This window comes from Dermacentor albipictus, chromosome 7, assembly GCF_038994185.2.
Source record: "Dermacentor albipictus isolate Rhodes 1998 colony chromosome 7, USDA_Dalb.pri_finalv2, whole genome shotgun sequence".
In the NCBI taxonomy this organism is placed as follows: Eukaryota; Metazoa; Arthropoda; class Arachnida; order Ixodida; family Ixodidae; genus Dermacentor; species Dermacentor albipictus.
In genome coordinates, this window is record NC_091827.1 from 51,369,063 (window position 1) to 51,385,556 (window position 16,494).

Sequence of the window (16,494 nt, forward strand, 5' to 3'; positions counted from 1 at the left end):
TTTCAAGTACGCGGAACGGAAGAAGTCTCATCTGTCATCAGGACTGCAGCCTACGGTGTAAACAATTCGATATCTCGCAAGTCCTCTAGCGACGCGTATACACACTTTCCTGGAGCTTTCTTCAACTACCAAAAAGAGAAAAAAAAAGAAGGAGAAACATCGCATCTTGTGCCCGCGTTCCTACTAAATTAATAAAGCCATTCTCATGTCGCTGCCGCTTCCCCCGCCCTCCCCCTATCATACCCCGCGGAATCCATTTGCTCGAATTCCATTTCCGAAAGCCACACTCGAGCATCTAACGACCGTTACAGAATAGAAGAACAAAAAACAAACAAGAGAACGAATAACTTCGAATCGCGCTATCCGGGCTTCCGCGAACAGTAACGACGGAAGCGCAAGGCCGCCTCGGGCGGCAATCAGACGCAGCTGTCGCTTGCTTATACCGCACAGATCGGGGTCTGGGCTCGCGCTCCTCGAAGAGCGCGCGGCTCATAAATATTAACCGCAACGGGAACCCGGGGTCGGAAACAACGGTTTCCGGCAATGAATTGGGCCGCGCGGAGTCTCGCCGCAGCATCGATGATCAAACGACCGTCGAAGCCAGGCGTCGTGGAGCGATACGTATGCGCACATGTTCCGTGGAGAAACTCCGCGCGTTTGTGTGTGTCGTATACAGGCGAGGGTGGCAAGCTAAATAAATGTGACAGTGTAAACGGAAGAACGTCTGCATGTATTGGGAGAAAGAAATGGCAGTGCGCGTGACACTGCCATAAATAACTAACCAGCCACCGCATGCAGTTGGTTATAAATCGTTCTTTTCTTCGTACGCAAGACCCACCTGAAGGTATACAGCCAGTAGGACTTCAGCATAGCGTGTAAAGAGACCTATGCGATACCTGATTTGATCGTCGATGTTAAAGTCTGGGTGACGTGAAGATGTAGCTTATAGAAGTTGTTTGCGAGTCTGTGCTGTATCCGGGTTTGCGTATGCTTCGTTGCAAATATTTACAGTATGAAGCACTGCAACGTGCTACTGGAATGACTCTCTGCATTCTACTTATCTGCAGTCGCAAACGTGTCATCCGCGACGTCTTCCTCACGAACTCCTTTTTGTACCTTTTCTTTTCTCCGTTGCTTTTCCAAAAGTTACTGTATACATGGGCATTTAATGTAGGGGGAGTTGAAGCTGTGCAACTCTATAGCTCTTCCAGAATACGCCTGTCCTGTATTGCGGTTCGTATCTACGCGTACGTTTGTCGACAGGCGCGTCGCCGTAAGTATAGAGTTTAAAACATGGCGTTGTACGACGTCGCGTCGCAGCTTCCATCGTTTGGTGTACGACAAAGTATAGCCTTCGAGATCGGGGGATGAGACGTGGACATCACAAGGGACGGGAACAAACGCTAGTCCGCCTTCCTTCCTTCCTTCCTTCCTTCCTTCCTTCCTTCCTTCCTTCCTTCCTTCCTTCCTTCCTTTTTTTCTTTCTGTCTTTCGTTCTTTGCTTCTCTGAAAAACAGGCATGTAACTGTGTCTAGCGTTATGTTGAACGGTTCGGACCGTAAATTGCGATGTTGCTGCGAGACTTCCGCAAGAACCGAGCGTCGGTGAAGCGCAAAAGAAACTTACGACGCGCAGGGACACCGCGCGCCTCCGTGCAACGCACGCATAAACAGATGATGATGATGATGATAGTGATCTACATAAAGGAAAGACGCCTGAATCCGCACAAACAGCCACAGCCAGCCGCTGCCGCGCGACGTCGCCGGCGGCGTACTCACAGAGTATGTTGAGCTGGGCGCCCTGCGAGGCGAGCGAGAAGCCGGACGAGGCGTTGGTGGCGATGCAGCGGAACTCGCCCATGTCGAGGCTCGGGTCGACGCGCGTGAGCCGCAGGTCGGAGCCCTGCTGGAAGCGGCGCGTCGTGTTGCGCAGCGGCTCGCCGTCCAGCGTCCAGTGGAAGGCGACGCGGTCGGCGTTGGACACGCCGCAGCGCAGCGTGGCGCTCTCGCCCCGGCGCACCCGCACGTCGGCCGGCTGGGGGCTGAAGTAGAAGCTGTCCTGGCCCAGGACACAGCGCACGGACAGCGCGGCGGCCAGGAGGAGCAGCCACAGGCGCGAGGCTGCGATAGAAAAGAGAGAGAGAGAGAGAGAAATGAGAAAGTTCCATCGTCATCGTGTAACACTGCAACTGACAAGAATATCCAAAGTTCTAAGGCTGCGATAAAGAAGAAAAAAAAAAAGAGAAAGTTCCATCGTCATCGTCATCATGCACGAGAGAGACAGAGAGAGAGAAATGAGATGAAGTTCTATCGTCATCGTCATCGCGTAACACTGCAACTGACAAGAATATCCAAAGTTCTAAGGCTGCGATAGAAAGAGAGAGAGAAAGTTCCATCGTCATCATGTAACAATGTAGAGAGAGAGAGAGAGAAGAAAGGGTAAAGGCAAGGAGGTTAACCAGATGGGTAGATTCCTGTTTGCTACCCTACGCTAGGGAGAGAGGGGGAGGTAGAGTGGCAGCACAGTAGAGGTAAAGGAAGACAGGAGCATAGGCGTACAGTCATAGTCAAATACTGTCACCGTATAGCGTCACTAGACAGCACAGCAGCACTTGGAGCACTATAAACATTATAAACAAATGTAACACTGTAATTTAAGAGAATACGCGATTTGCTAAGGCTGCGATAAAGAACAAAAAGAAAGAGAAAGCTCCATCGTCATCGTACAACACAGTAACTGACAAGAATACCCAAAGTGATATTCTGGATGCATGGAGGACGGAAAGAACTATTGGAGGAGAACTGTACGGGAGAACTGAACAGCACGATTTGCAGCCAGGCGAGTGCACCCAACACGTGATTGTTTTTACGTCAAAGCGCACGGTAGGTTTTAGTACTCCAGCTCTCGGCAGACAGCTATAGAGCCACGGTGGAGGCATAGCGGAGCAGGCGAACAAGCGCGAGAGCCACCGGGACCCAAACACTCGCGGCCAATATTAGACAGCTTTAGTTTAGGGGACGCAAGCGGCTTGCGTACGCAAGAACTAGGGGCCACGGTTCTGCGCATGCGCAGAACCGTCTGGGCATGCGCAGTGCCGTCGTCCCTAGTTCTTGCGTATGCATGCGTTAGTTCTTGCGTATGCAAGAACTAACTAATATAAATAACACGGCGAAGGCGCTCTACCCTGCAAAATAATTACAGACTTAGAAGCGAAAAAGGGTGTAACTCTGTCTACAATCCCTTACAAAAGTGGTTGTTGAATTTTCACTGGTGGATCTGTTGTACTATCATTAATTCAATGGAAACTCCACAACATTTCCACACTTATTGAGCCAGCCACAATGGTACTTCAACAAAATTTTTATTGATACCTAAACGATAACTTTTACTGATAAAGTAATATTGATTTTCCATTGTGAAATGCCAGCAACTGGACCGAGTTAAAGAGGCGACATACAATTTACCGGAAAAAAACACTACAATTCTTTTGTTTAGGCTGCAACATGATATGGCGTAATTAGGCTGGCCAGAGTTTGAGCCTATTAAAAATTGTGTTGCACATTGTACGTTCAAGTGCAGAATCAAGGCCACTGTAAAATAATGCACTCTTTCAGTATTTACCCACTGCAGCCCCAAATGCAGTCTCCGGAGTAGTTCACCTTGCTTTAATTAATGTGGATATTGCAATGTGTGCAAAGTATGCACAGAAAGTGGCTGTGCAGTGTACAGCAGGGCATACATCATTATAGACAGGTTTACACCGTTTTTCACTCTTCAAGGTGTAAATTACATTACAGTACGTAGAGCGCTCGAAAACGACAAGTTCCAAATTTACCAATAGGATTCAGTACAAGATCCACCCACAGGACCGCAGCGCGTTTGCCCTATAGCTCTGCGCTTCCGCGCTCTGAATTATAGTTCCCGAGGGGCGTCACCGATTGGAAGAAGCAACGCCTCTGCCGTGACGTCAGAGAAACGAACGATCGGCGCATGCATCTGCAGAACTTCTCGCTGACTTGAACAGTGTTGCCTACCTGCCGCTCCAATCTTGCAAGTTGTTGCAGACCGTAGTTATTTGTTTAATACCAAAGAAGAACCGCATTGTATTTCAAAAGGAACCAATAAGCTAGCTTATAGTAAACTCCTGAAGCTCTCAATGCCCTAAAACGGCAAAATAAATTTGGAAATCACTGAAAGCCATGTGATCCCGCTGACGTCTTGGCGTCGCGGTTTGAATTGTTAATTTAAAGGAAAGAAAACTAAGAGGAAATTCCTACTTCATTTTCTCCAGTTCTTATTAACCTTTTCGCTTCAAATTTAAGGAAAACAGATTTGTGCGACCATACTTTACCAGTATAAACTGATTTACTGTCGATGTTTAGCGTTCGCTGAATGCGCAAAACCTTGCCTGCACAGCCCGCTCTTATTGGCGTGTATACCAGCCGGAATCGTAAAACCCCTCTGCCAGTGGCTTAATCGTAATTTCAATGCCTTTAAATAGCCGAACAGATGCTGGTTTCTGCGCTACCATTCCCACTTCAGCCTCTCCCCCTTCCCATTTTCGTTCCACAATGTAAACGGGACGGGGGGGAGCTCCCTGAAATTCCACAAACAGTCACTCTCTCGCCTGTTGCACTGAACGACGTCGCCGAACTTGAAAAAAAAAAAGAAAGAAAAATACTATTCTTACGGGGTGGATCACCCCCCAATACCAGGGCCACGAAAAAAAAAGCAATATCATACTGCGCTGAAAGCTCGGCGTCGCCACATTTAGAGAGCACAGCCGCCATAACGCGTCCGCGCGGATCCCCGAATAACACATCTATACGTACTACACCGTCGGATCCCAAATGGCGACGTGCACGTGGCACAAAGTATACACATTTCTCCGTAGAGTGTTTATAAAACTGTCCTCTCGAGCCGGCCGCCCTCAGCCTCTGGCCGTGCTGCAGACCGCGTTTTACGGGCGCCGTCTAGAGGTCTTGTTTACGCTGCCAGGGGGCGCTCGATAACCTCCTCCTGCAGGGCAGCCTTCTCCCTTTCGGCTCTTGCGTCTATAGCGTCTCACTCGCACATGGCTTCATATCCAGGGGCGGTCATTAAAAGATGGGAACAACGTTGCAAGCAAGTACCGCGCGACGGGGGCGCTCTCCATCCACTCCCCCTTTCCCATTTTATTTATTTCTGTATGTCTATCTATCTCTCTCTACAGCTCACTAGATTTACAGCTGCCTCGCCTTTATTATTTTCTTGTGTGTGCGTCTGTGTATACGTGTTTGCACGTGTGCTTGGAAGCGAATAGAAAAAAAAAAGCCATCTGATTTATAGGACGGTAAGGATTAGGTAATGAAATTTAGTGTTGATGCTTTTATTTTAAACGTTTGTATCAAAGTCGTGCAACTATGGAACTCGTGCAGTAACTAGCTCTGACCGCAACAGGGGGAGAGAATGGAGGAAAAAAAATGAATCTGTATGGACTGGCTTATCAGAAAGGACCAAATGAACAGTACCAGAACTTGAGAGAAGTTCGTGAAAATAATACACTGCATCGTTGGTTGGTTAGCTCCACAGACTAGATAGCGATAGATAGATAGATAGATAGATAGATAGATAGATAGATAGATAGATAGATAGATAGATAGATAGATAGATAGATAGATAGATAGATAGATAGATAGATAGATAGATAGATAGGGATGCATGGATTATTAGCCTGTTTCTAGGAAGGGTTTAAGGGGAAGGAAAGAAACTATAGGCCACGATTACAGGGTTAGAAATGAAGAGCGGTTACCTTTTATATATATGTTTGGTTCATTTTTTTTACCAACTAGCCCAAATAAATGTGTTGCTCGTTCTAATTTTTCATCACCCTTCCCCAACAAGGGTGCCGTCGTCTTTAGTTTGAATTGTTGCCCGCGACGCTAGCGCCTTCCGTTAGGGAGACAGAAGCGCGCAGCCGAGGCACGTCTCTCGAGCTCGGGTTACAGCGCACCGAGTGGCTTGGCGCCCGGCCGTAGCCAGCGAATATCCAAGCCGAGCCTCACGCTCATCCAAGGAGCCTTTAGACCCCAGACATATACCGTATGCAGTGCGGCACGCATCTCTCAAAAGGGCAAAGAGCGCAAAAAAAAGCTTACTGCACCAACACAAAAATAAAAATAAGGAAGAAAAAAGAGGGGGAAGGGTCGGCGTGAGCTGCCAGGCACGTGAGACGCCTTCTCCCGGCCACAAATCACTAAACGCCGCAGCAGGCAGCCCGCTCGGCGTACCGCGGTAGGTTGCAGAAAGGAGCGCCGCTTCTCCCTCTGGCGGTTATTTATGAAAGCAGCGCCTGCGCACACGCCGTCTGTCCGGAGGGAGTCTCGTGTTTACACAGGCAGGAAAACGGCCTGCGCCGCGCGAGTACACGTCCAAGCGCGCCCTCTAGTGTACGTCCCAAGAAGCACACACGGGACCCGTCGACCTCCCCTTCGCTAGATGTCTGCAATGCAAGGCACCTTTCCCCTCATATACCGTTGCTGCCCCCCTACCCGAAACACAAGATCGGGCCGCTTCCACCCCCCAACCCCCGTTGGCGTAGTTACACGGCTGCCGATCGAAAACATGACATGATCCCGGCGTTGCTGCCCCCTTGTAGTGTATAGAGCCGTGCCGGTACCGTGAGGCAGCGCTGATGGTGATGTACGCGCTGTACTTCACCGGGATATAAGGCCGGCGAGCGTCCTCTGGACCGATGCCGACAATGCGGCCCATTCAAGTAGCCAGAAGCGAAGCTGACGTGCGAGCCTATAATGACGAGTGCGAGAAGCGCCGATCCCTTATTCCCGTTATATAAGACGCGCTCCTTGTTATACCGCCACTCCAGAATCGAGAAGCCAGATGGCTCAATATGGCTGACGCATTTGAGCGACGCACCTCTGAGATGGAACGCAAAAAAAAAAGGACACCATGGCCTCGCGTTCTGTTCGTACATAAATGAAGAGAAAATAAAGTACTCAAGAAATAAAGTTCGCAAGGAGTGCTCAAAGTAGCTGAACTGGATAATTTTTTTTATTTCTTGCAATATCGCCAGCCGTTCTTTGACGGCCAAGGCAGCAGCGGCAACAAGAAGTCCAAATTAGCCCAATCAAGCCGCTGCGAATTAAGCCACAAGAAGTAACAACGAAAAAAGAAATTCAGGAGCCCACTCTGTGAAGATGGATGACCAGCGAAGCTGTAGCACATCACAGAGCGTTAGACAAGGGTAGATGTATTGATTTTCATCATTTGGTAATGGTATAGTGAAGATAGCTTTGCGATTACTGCGGTATACACTGATTGGTTCGGTTACAACCTCAGACAGATTCTTGGTCAATGTTAAATCTATACACGACCGTTGTTTAGAAGTTGACTGGCTTGGATTGGTGTGGTACTTCAAACAGAACTCTTCTATAGCACAGACTGAGTGAATCATTTCTCGCCTGGTTTTAATATGTCCACATTGAAGACTCCAGCGATGACCACACGGGTTGTGTCGTCACGACTAACGCATGCAAAGTGCGCGGACACGAACATCTCGATATCACACTTTGGTGTGCCTGGAGATATATACACAGTGTATATCATAATTGCGCCTTTCATTTGAACGGCACAGCGCCCCCCCCCCCCCCCCCCCCCAGTCGGTGGCATTGCTCTCTTGCGAGTCAAAAAAGGTGTACGGTTGTACATACGATTTGTCCTTTGCGCATATGGCAATGCCTACTGCCCATGAAGTCCTTGTGCTGCTCACAAACGATTCCAGTATACCTATCGTCTTCAAACAAGGCATCTTGAATTCTTCTTATTGTTATTATAAGGGGTGGGGTACTTGAAACCTGCTTCACCTCCACCGCGGGTCGGCCTGGTATTTTCACTACCTCCGGGATCAGCCCACTCTCACCTTTTTTTTTTTTATTGCTGACGCACAAACATAAAATATGCACGGAACCCTAGCCATATACAGCTTCGCTGTAAAAGCTATGCGGATGCACACGCACGCATGTCACCTTTCAATGATAAAAGCAAACATACGACGAAGTATGACAACTAATGACGCCACCTGTACAATTAATGCATCGCGCTCTGTCATACTGTCGCGTATTGGGAGGAGGGGGAAAAGAGAAAAGCAGAAAGCAGGGAGGTTAACCAGAATAACGTCCGGTTAGCTAACCTACAAATTGGAAGTGTAAACGTGTGCAGTAGCGTTCACTTCCCCTTATTTCTGCGCCTTCAGATGACAAGACGACAATGCTGTGACGTTCGATATCCGTCCCGTTCACAAGTGAGTTATGCGTTAATGGGCCCGAATATTCGGGGGGAGTTTGTTGCCTATGTATGTATGTATGTATGTATGTATGTATGTATGTATGTATGTATGTATGTATGTATGTATGTATGTATGTATGTATGTATGTATGTATGTATGTATGTATGTATGTATGTATGTATGTATGTATGTATGTATGTATGCACGTATCGCCTCCCTCACCCTGGCTTCAACCTAAAGCTGCCGCCGCCGTCACCACGGCCATGCACGCACCTTCTTTGCGATGGGTGGCCAACCCGTTACACGTCGGACAAACTCCGCCGAGGTCAACGGCCAGTCAACGAGACACGCGGGCCTTCCCCGTGGACGGCGGGCCGACCAGCCGGGCAGCCGGGGGCGACAAGGCGAAAGCAGCCGCGCACGCACCCTCTCTCTGCGACGCCGAAGTTGCACGGCGAAAGGGCGCGAGCACGCGCCCATGCATACACAAACAGCAAGAGGAGAGGAAGCGAGGTAACCCAAGCCCAGTGTGCCTGTGCGTGTCTAGGGGTGGGGGGGGGGGGGGGGGGTTATGTGCGTATAGTACGCTCCATCAGCAGATTAGGCCGCAATGCGAGGCGCCACGCACCAAACAAATCGCTATATGGGGGTGTCCAGCGCACGCAGGCGTGGACTGGCCGTGCGGAAGGCGAGAGAGAGAGAGAGAGAGAGAGAGAGAGAGAGAGAGAGAGAGAGAGAGAGAGATAGATAGATAGATAGATAGATAGATAGATAGATAGATAGATAGATAGAGATAGATAGATAGAGAGATAAAGAGAGAGAGAGAGAGAGAGAGAGAGAGAGGCTCGCGCGGAGGAGATACGCAAGATGGCGCGTATATATGGAGAACGCTTCGGCATTTTCTGGTGGTGCAAAGGTCCGTAAGACCTGCGCAACGGAAGTGACGTGGGCCGCAATGTCTTCTCGACTGCCGTGAAACCGCGTGAGCTCGCTCTCAGAAGTATAGCGCGGAAGCGGCACGACATGCATGCGCGTGTAGTACCACCGTGCAACATTCCAAAGTAGAAGTGCTCTCTCTGTAGCCCCGGATGGAAACGTCTACGCGTTTCTGGCTTTATCTTTTTTTAGTAATTTGGACGCTTACGTTAGCACTTATGCTTCGAGTACTCGTACGCAGCGTCGAGTCGGCGTCAAATAAATATAAGGACCGCGGGACCTGAGGAAAAGCTTAACGTTTCCCGTGGCCTCGGCACAAGGCCCGGTATTCTGATTTACACCCTCTATACTACAGCATACAGGTGTGTGCGAACAGCGCGTTGTTGCACGATTTTACTGCACGACTACGGTCAGAAACTGCTCTAAAATTCAAGGTTAACTCAGATCCCGCGTTCCGTGTACTTTTGACGCCCACTGTACATGCAATATATCATGTACATCTACACAATTCTTACTGTTTCCTACATTGAGTTACCCAGCGCTTAAGGGAGGGGGGGGGGGGGGAATGGGTGCGAAGGTGAAGTGGCGAATCGGTGTCCGGCATTTCTTATGTCTTGGCACGAAACAGCACTGCATAGTTTTACGACACGGGACAACGGGAAAATCGAACACGTACGAGAATGTTAATCTTGCTGTCCCGTCTTCTAAAAATAGACACAGCGAGCTGTTTCGAACTAATGTTACTCCCACTAAGGCCCCAACGCATACGTTCATTACTTCCGCATTCTCGTACAGACGCTGCGGCTGGGCTGCGATTGATGCCCCGTGATTGTACTTTGCCCCTGTGGGACTCGAACGTTTTCACCATGTGTCGTTTGCGTTCGTTGTATCCGCACATACGGATGCACCTCCCGCCTGGGTTACCACGACGTGAACAGACCAGGCTGTACCGTCTGTGGCTAGGCGTTGTATTTACGAACTCGTACGCTTTCCTTAATGGAATGGCCAACAGCCCAACGTGCGACACATGCAACAACGATGAGACGCTCGTACATGTTATCTGCCTGCCCGCGATATAGCGCCCAGAGACAGGTGATGTGCAGAGTACTGGACCAGTTGGACAATCGTCCGCTATCAGAACTCAAAGCTTTGGGTCAGTGATCCGAAAGAACATCCGCGTTGAAGGCCTTACTCGCGTTATTAAGGTTCTTGCAGTCTACGGGGTTTCACGATAGACTTTAAGAACGCCGCCCCCTACCGATCTATAGTGTACGCGCTTTGTTTGTTCTCGTCTCTCCTTCTATCTCCCCCTTCCACTCTCCTTTTTTTATCCCACTTCACCCTTCCCCCCGCGCACGGTAGCCAACCAGAACCACCTCTGGTTAACCTCCCCACCTTTCTCTGTATTCTTTTCACTCTAGCTCTCTCAACTCATTTGCCTCTTCTTGCCGGTCCCCCAGCCTACCGCTTCTCTCTATCCCTCTTTTCCCTTTCTTTTACCTGCACAATCAAAGACCAGAAATGAAACGTAAGAATGACGTTGGCCGTACTGCGTCGCTCAGTACGTGCGGTTATCAGCTGCGGTCTACGGGGCTTCACGATAGACTTTAAAAACGCCGACCCTACCGATCTATAGTGTACGCGCTTTGTTCGTTCTCGTCTCTCTTTCCCTCTATCTCCCCCTTCCACTCTCATTCTCTTTTTAACCCGCTTTACCCTTTCCTCCGCGCACGGTAGCCAATCGGAACTACCTCTGGTTAACCTCCCCGCCTTTCTCTGTATTCTTTTCACTCTAGCTCTCTCAACTCTTTTCCGTCATCTTGCCGGTCCCCCAGCCAACCACCTCGCCCCCCCCCCCTCTCTCTCTCTCTCTCTCTCCTTTCTTTTACCTGCACAATCAAAGAACAGAAAAGAAACGTAAGAATGACGTTGGCCGCAGTGCCTCGCTCAGTACGTGCCCGACGCTCCATGTGGTTAGATATCAAGGCGAGCCAGGCAGCGCCCAAAAAGCCTCGCAACTTTTATCAGCCGTCGCGAACGCTGCATGCGTTCTTATAAGTGGACGAAGATAAGAGCTGGAAGCGACTCGCCACTCTATATCGTATGGTGGACGCTATTGATAGACTGGAACGCGAGACGGCGATAAGGCGACGCGGCCGGACCTTGGGGCCATATACGGACGAACGGCCACACTGGCGGGCCCAGGGCATGAGACAATTAGAAGGGAGTTAAAATTGAGAATTAATCGACCTCTTCCACGATTGTTATCACTTGCAGCGGGTTTTACCAAAAGGAAAAACAAACACTGACAGATAAGATAGCGACCACCCTCGAGGTTTATGTATAGAACAAGCCGGTCAGACTAACAGATCTTGATCACCTGGTTTGTGAGGCGCGTTAGAACGAACGGCAGCGAAATGCTCCTGCGTGCCGGTGGGATTCAGTGTGGTCTTGTTTCCTAAATATTTCGTGAATGAAATGTACCCTATATAGTGGTAGCAAGCGCGACATAACGACGACGACGACGACGACAACAACGACAACAACAACAACAACAACAATAGTAATAATGATAACAATAAGACGATAAACAAAGAAACATGTCCGTAACAAGATGAACTGTATTGACAGGCGAAAACAGCGACGAAGCGATATGCGTCCCTCGTTTAATATGAGTTCCCTCCTTCCATTACGGTCAACTTACGCGCGGGCTTTGTCCAAATGCTAATTTTCTTTCTATTTTTGTTTCATAATTTTACCATTACTACAATTTTTCTTCATCTCAATGACGGCAATAAGTCGTACAGGTGCAAACCCTGGTCGCACGCTCTATTAAGGTCTTACGTTTGCTGGTTAACCTACCTTTCTTTTATCTGCTTTTATCTATATCTCTATTAAGGCCTTTCTGATCGATCGACTACCCTTGTACCACTATACTATAGGCAGTCGAGGTACGGCAGCAGCTGTAGAGGTTATAGTTCATCCCCCCTCCCCCCCCTCGTGTGTGTATGCCAGACCTACAGCACCAGGAGTGTTAGCCAGCGGAACTCGCGGTTATAACTGCGGATGTGGAACATCCTTTCAACTGCATCCGTGCAGAAGCACGCACGGATGCGGCCAAGGAAGACATTGGAAGGCCAAGGAAGAGAGCGTCAGGGACGACGGGTGCAATCCACGCTGCCATCCGCGGAGTTCATCAACCTCTCTCTCTCTCTTTCTCGAGCTCCATAATCTTTACAGCGTGGGCGTACCGGTAAGTCCACGATATACAAAGGTGCCGAGCACATATCAACGGCACAGCAACGAACGAAGCGGCCCCACCGCGCGCACAATCAAACCGCCAGGAGGCGCCACAGAACCACTTGAGTGCACGCAACTCCTCTTTTATACACCATGTTACACCAGCGCTCCACTTCAAAGCCTCCATACTATATATAGAGAGATACGAGAAAAGTCGGCGACGTCCGAACACGCGCGCGGGATGCGGCCAATAGCGGCTGCGGCCAGGCGCGGCCAAACAAACCGCGCCGCCATCTGTACAGGTGTATAATACCTCGCTGATATGGCGCCGCGGGCGCCGGAAGCTCGTCGAGGTGCACGCAATAAGGGCCGCGCGGCTTCCTTTGAACCGAAAAGGCGTTGGGGCGGCGGCGCCGCAGCGAAGTGCGCAAGCACGTGTGTGCAGATGTTGCTGCTCCCGTCGCAGGTCGTATAGTAATCACCGGGGTTTATCACCCCCCCCCTCTCTCTCTCTCTCTCTCTCTCTCTATCTATCTATCTATCTATCTATCTATCTATCTATCTATCTATCTATCTATCTATCTATCTATCTATCTATCTATCTATCTATCTATCTCTCTCTCTCTTTGATGAAAATGTTGACCGAAGGACGCAACTTCTGGACGAGTTTAGGTATGCACGTTGTTGCTAACACGTACGGGAAGCTTCTGTGAAGCGCGTGTATAGTCTGCTGCATGCAGAGTGGCGCTCCTGTTCCGTACCCCCCCCCCCCCCCCCTCTCTCTCTTTGTGTCTTTTTGATGAAAGTGTTGATCGAAGGACGCAACTTCTGGACGAGTTTAGGTATGCGCGTTGTAGCTAACACGTACGGGAAGCTTCTGTGCCGCGCGTGTATAGTCTGCAGCATGATGAGTGGCGCTCCTGTTGTGTATACGCGCTGTTCAACGCGTGCACATGTATGCAGCGCATTTACCTGACGTATCTGTAAATGAGTATGAAGATGACAGTACACCAGAAAGCGCACGACCTGCTTGGACCGGTCACGGTTGTTGTGTCCCTTAGCTGGTCTGTTCTCATTTTGATTTTTCATTTCGGCACTCATTGACCTCTGCGCCTGCACCAATGAACCACGACCTGGAAAACTGTGCTTAAATTCCAAATAGGCAATGTTCCTACAAGCTGGCATCGCGAGAGTAAAATTCAATCTGCTTCTTTTCTTTCTTTTTTCATGTGAAGCATACTTTAGCTTGCTCCCCGGGTTTTTCGCTTCCTCATGGGTCGTCGGGTCGCTAAGAGGTGTTTTGCCGTGACATGCCTTTTCGTAGTTTCGTTTGCACCAAATGACTCATCTACCATACAGCAGTTTGCGTTCAACGCCAGATGACGCTTTAAATCGAATGTGTAAAAAGGAGGGCGCAAAGATCAGGACAGAAGAACCCAAACCACCTGATCTTCGCGCCCTGCTCTTTACGCATTCAAGCATGAACCAACTAGCCCAAGCAAGAGTTTTAATTAAAGCGAATGTTTCTTTGCCCAATTACGCGAGGTCTAGTATGGCGGTGTCGGTTTCTCGTCTCGGTTGCTCAGCCAAAGCTGTCGCTCTATAATAAAACAAAAAGAGATGGTGGTAGTGGTGTACTGCGGCTACAGGCGGATCAAAAAAAAAAAAAAGCTGCGTTGTCCGACGGTGGGTTTTGAACCCGGCTCAACCAGCATGTAAGCTCGGCGCTCTGCTCCGAGAAGTGGAAACAAAATGCGCAGTAAAAACACTACCGGACTCTTTGGCGCAGTAAACAACACACGTGCAGAATCTGCAGCAGCTGCTCCTTCACTGCTATACGGAAAGTTGTCCGCGTGTATCTTCGAGTACAAAAAGAAATACAGTGCAGTCAATCTCCCAGAGGCTGAGGCGACGGCGGATCAGGATCGACCAGAACTCTGCGCCAGCGAGCTTCCGCCTTAATAGTAACACGTGCTGCACCGAATTACACGACGCCACGCATATCATCCCCGCGTGCCGCTTGTTCCTTCCTCGCCTTCCTCGCACCAAACTGACCGCACTCGCTGTTCTTCACAATCTCTCTCTCTCTCTCTCTCTCTCTCTCTCTCTCTACACGCAGATCCGGCAGCTTTCGCCACCGACTCAGCCGACTCGCCTCGGAGGCAACGCGAAAGCACTCGAAATCCTGTGCCTGCGCGTATAATACCTAGTGCACACAGTACGTCGTAGGCACTAGAATGTGGATGGCTAGCGTGGCACAGGTGTTCCGCTGCAGATGATGTTGGGGGAGGAAGCGCTTCCGTTCGGTCGCTCCTGCAGTTTGCACAGCGAGCTAGGAGCCGCGCCTTTCTCTCAGAATCGTTTTACGCGAGCGCTTACGGGCCGGTGTTAATGGACTCTTCGCACTGCGGTTAAACTAGAGGTTGTCTGCTGCAAGGCATAAACGGGACGCGAACAGCAGCCCCTGCATGTATATGGCATTAGACACCCCCCGGCTCCCCGATGTGTTCAACCGAAGTCGCGCACAGCTCTTATTCAAATGACCAACTGTCGTTATACAACGGTCGGCCATATGCTGAAGGAAAACTGCGGAGAGGCGAACCTTAGCGCTGGTGGCGTCATCTTACGAAGCAGATTTCAAACAATGCGGGTACAGACAGAAAGGTAGCAACCAAACGTGCTCAACCAATCTGGTGGCGCAAACGCGTTGACGCGTACGTCATGCAATTAGTACAACGATTGCAGAGCTGTAACGAGGAGAGCGAACGTAAGCGCGGGTAATGTTTCGAGCGAACGGTGCATACCAGTAGTTAGAACTGAATGTGAGCGACCGGAATAGATATAGAAAAAGAAAAAAAAATTCATCGACGATTACGATACTCCCTAACGCGAAATTCGAACGCAGCTCTGTACGTGTTTTGATTTCGCGATATATCGAGTGGTGCGGACAGTCTGCCTCGTGCGGCACGCTGCAAACGGAGCCAAGCGTCGCGCGACTTCCTCGCTAATCGGGAGATCGCGAGAAGCAGCGCGTGGGTGACGCGTGGGCGCGATTGATAGCAGCCGCCGCCGAAAGACCTAATATGGCGGCGAGGAGTTACGCAGTCGCCATCTATCGGAAGCGCCTCGCTGGCGTAGTATGAGGGATCACGTGGCGCGCTCTTCGTAGGTTTTGCTGTCAGCGCTCACTGAAAACACCACGCGCGAGCTATGCCGGACATTTCTGTAAGTACTTTCGAAACGAGAGAAGTTTCCTACTGTCTAGATAACAATCTTGGGCAAACTGTGAAAGCACAGAATCGTTTACAGACGGTATCTCTTTACCGAATACGTACAGTGAACGCCACTGCGCGCGGTCGCCGCGATGGAGTCTCCCGAACCGGCTTCTTGCGTGAAAGGTAGGTAAACGCTGAGAGCAAACTATCTGAAATATGTTCTTATAGTGTTTGTATAACTAAATGGAGTGTAATAGAACGAAGCCTCAATGCAGCGATCGCGCAGATTCGCAGCGACCGACTGCGCGTCTGCATGCTTGTCCGCGCACCGTGTTGGTTTCCCCACGCGCGCGTTTTCGCACCGTGCCATGAGCTTTAGGCCGCAGAATATGAGCATTTGACAGTATCCAAGCAACCATTGTTGCGTGGGCGCCATCAGAGCTGTTCAAAAATAATTTCATTGTACAGACTTCGACGCCTACAGGGACTGTGACGTGCAGTCGCGACGATTCAATCTTTTTTTTTCTTCTAAATTCTTTGAACTTTCAATATTATTTCTCGAGTTGCGTCGCACTGTATATTTTTCGGTGTTCTCAGCGTGCAATTTCCCGCTGCTACTTTTTTGTGATCCAGTGCATTAATTCGTAACATAAACATGACCATATGCATGCCATGCTTTTTTTAAATGTGCTTCTTACCGCTGCCTTTCCACACCACTGAACTTGCCAGTATCTATAGCATCGACAAGTTCATAGAACAAACCATCATGACATTAGTCGAGCAGCGGACTGGGGCGAGCGTCTCAGTGCGCGTTTTCAG

The 16,494-nt window shown here is 49.7% G+C and overlaps 1 protein-coding gene across 1 annotated transcript in view; it reads right to left on the reverse strand.

Moving 5' to 3' along the window:
- The window catches only part of LOC135910171 (inactive tyrosine-protein kinase 7-like), a 173,864-nt gene that overhangs the window by 127,569 nt on the left and 29,801 nt on the right, over positions 1–16,494 (reverse strand). The window contains exon 2 of the mRNA XM_065442222.1: positions 1,779–2,120. Coding sequence (XP_065298294.1) covers positions 1,779–2,120 — 342 coding nt within the window. The remainder of the gene's footprint in view (positions 1–1,778; positions 2,121–16,494) is intronic.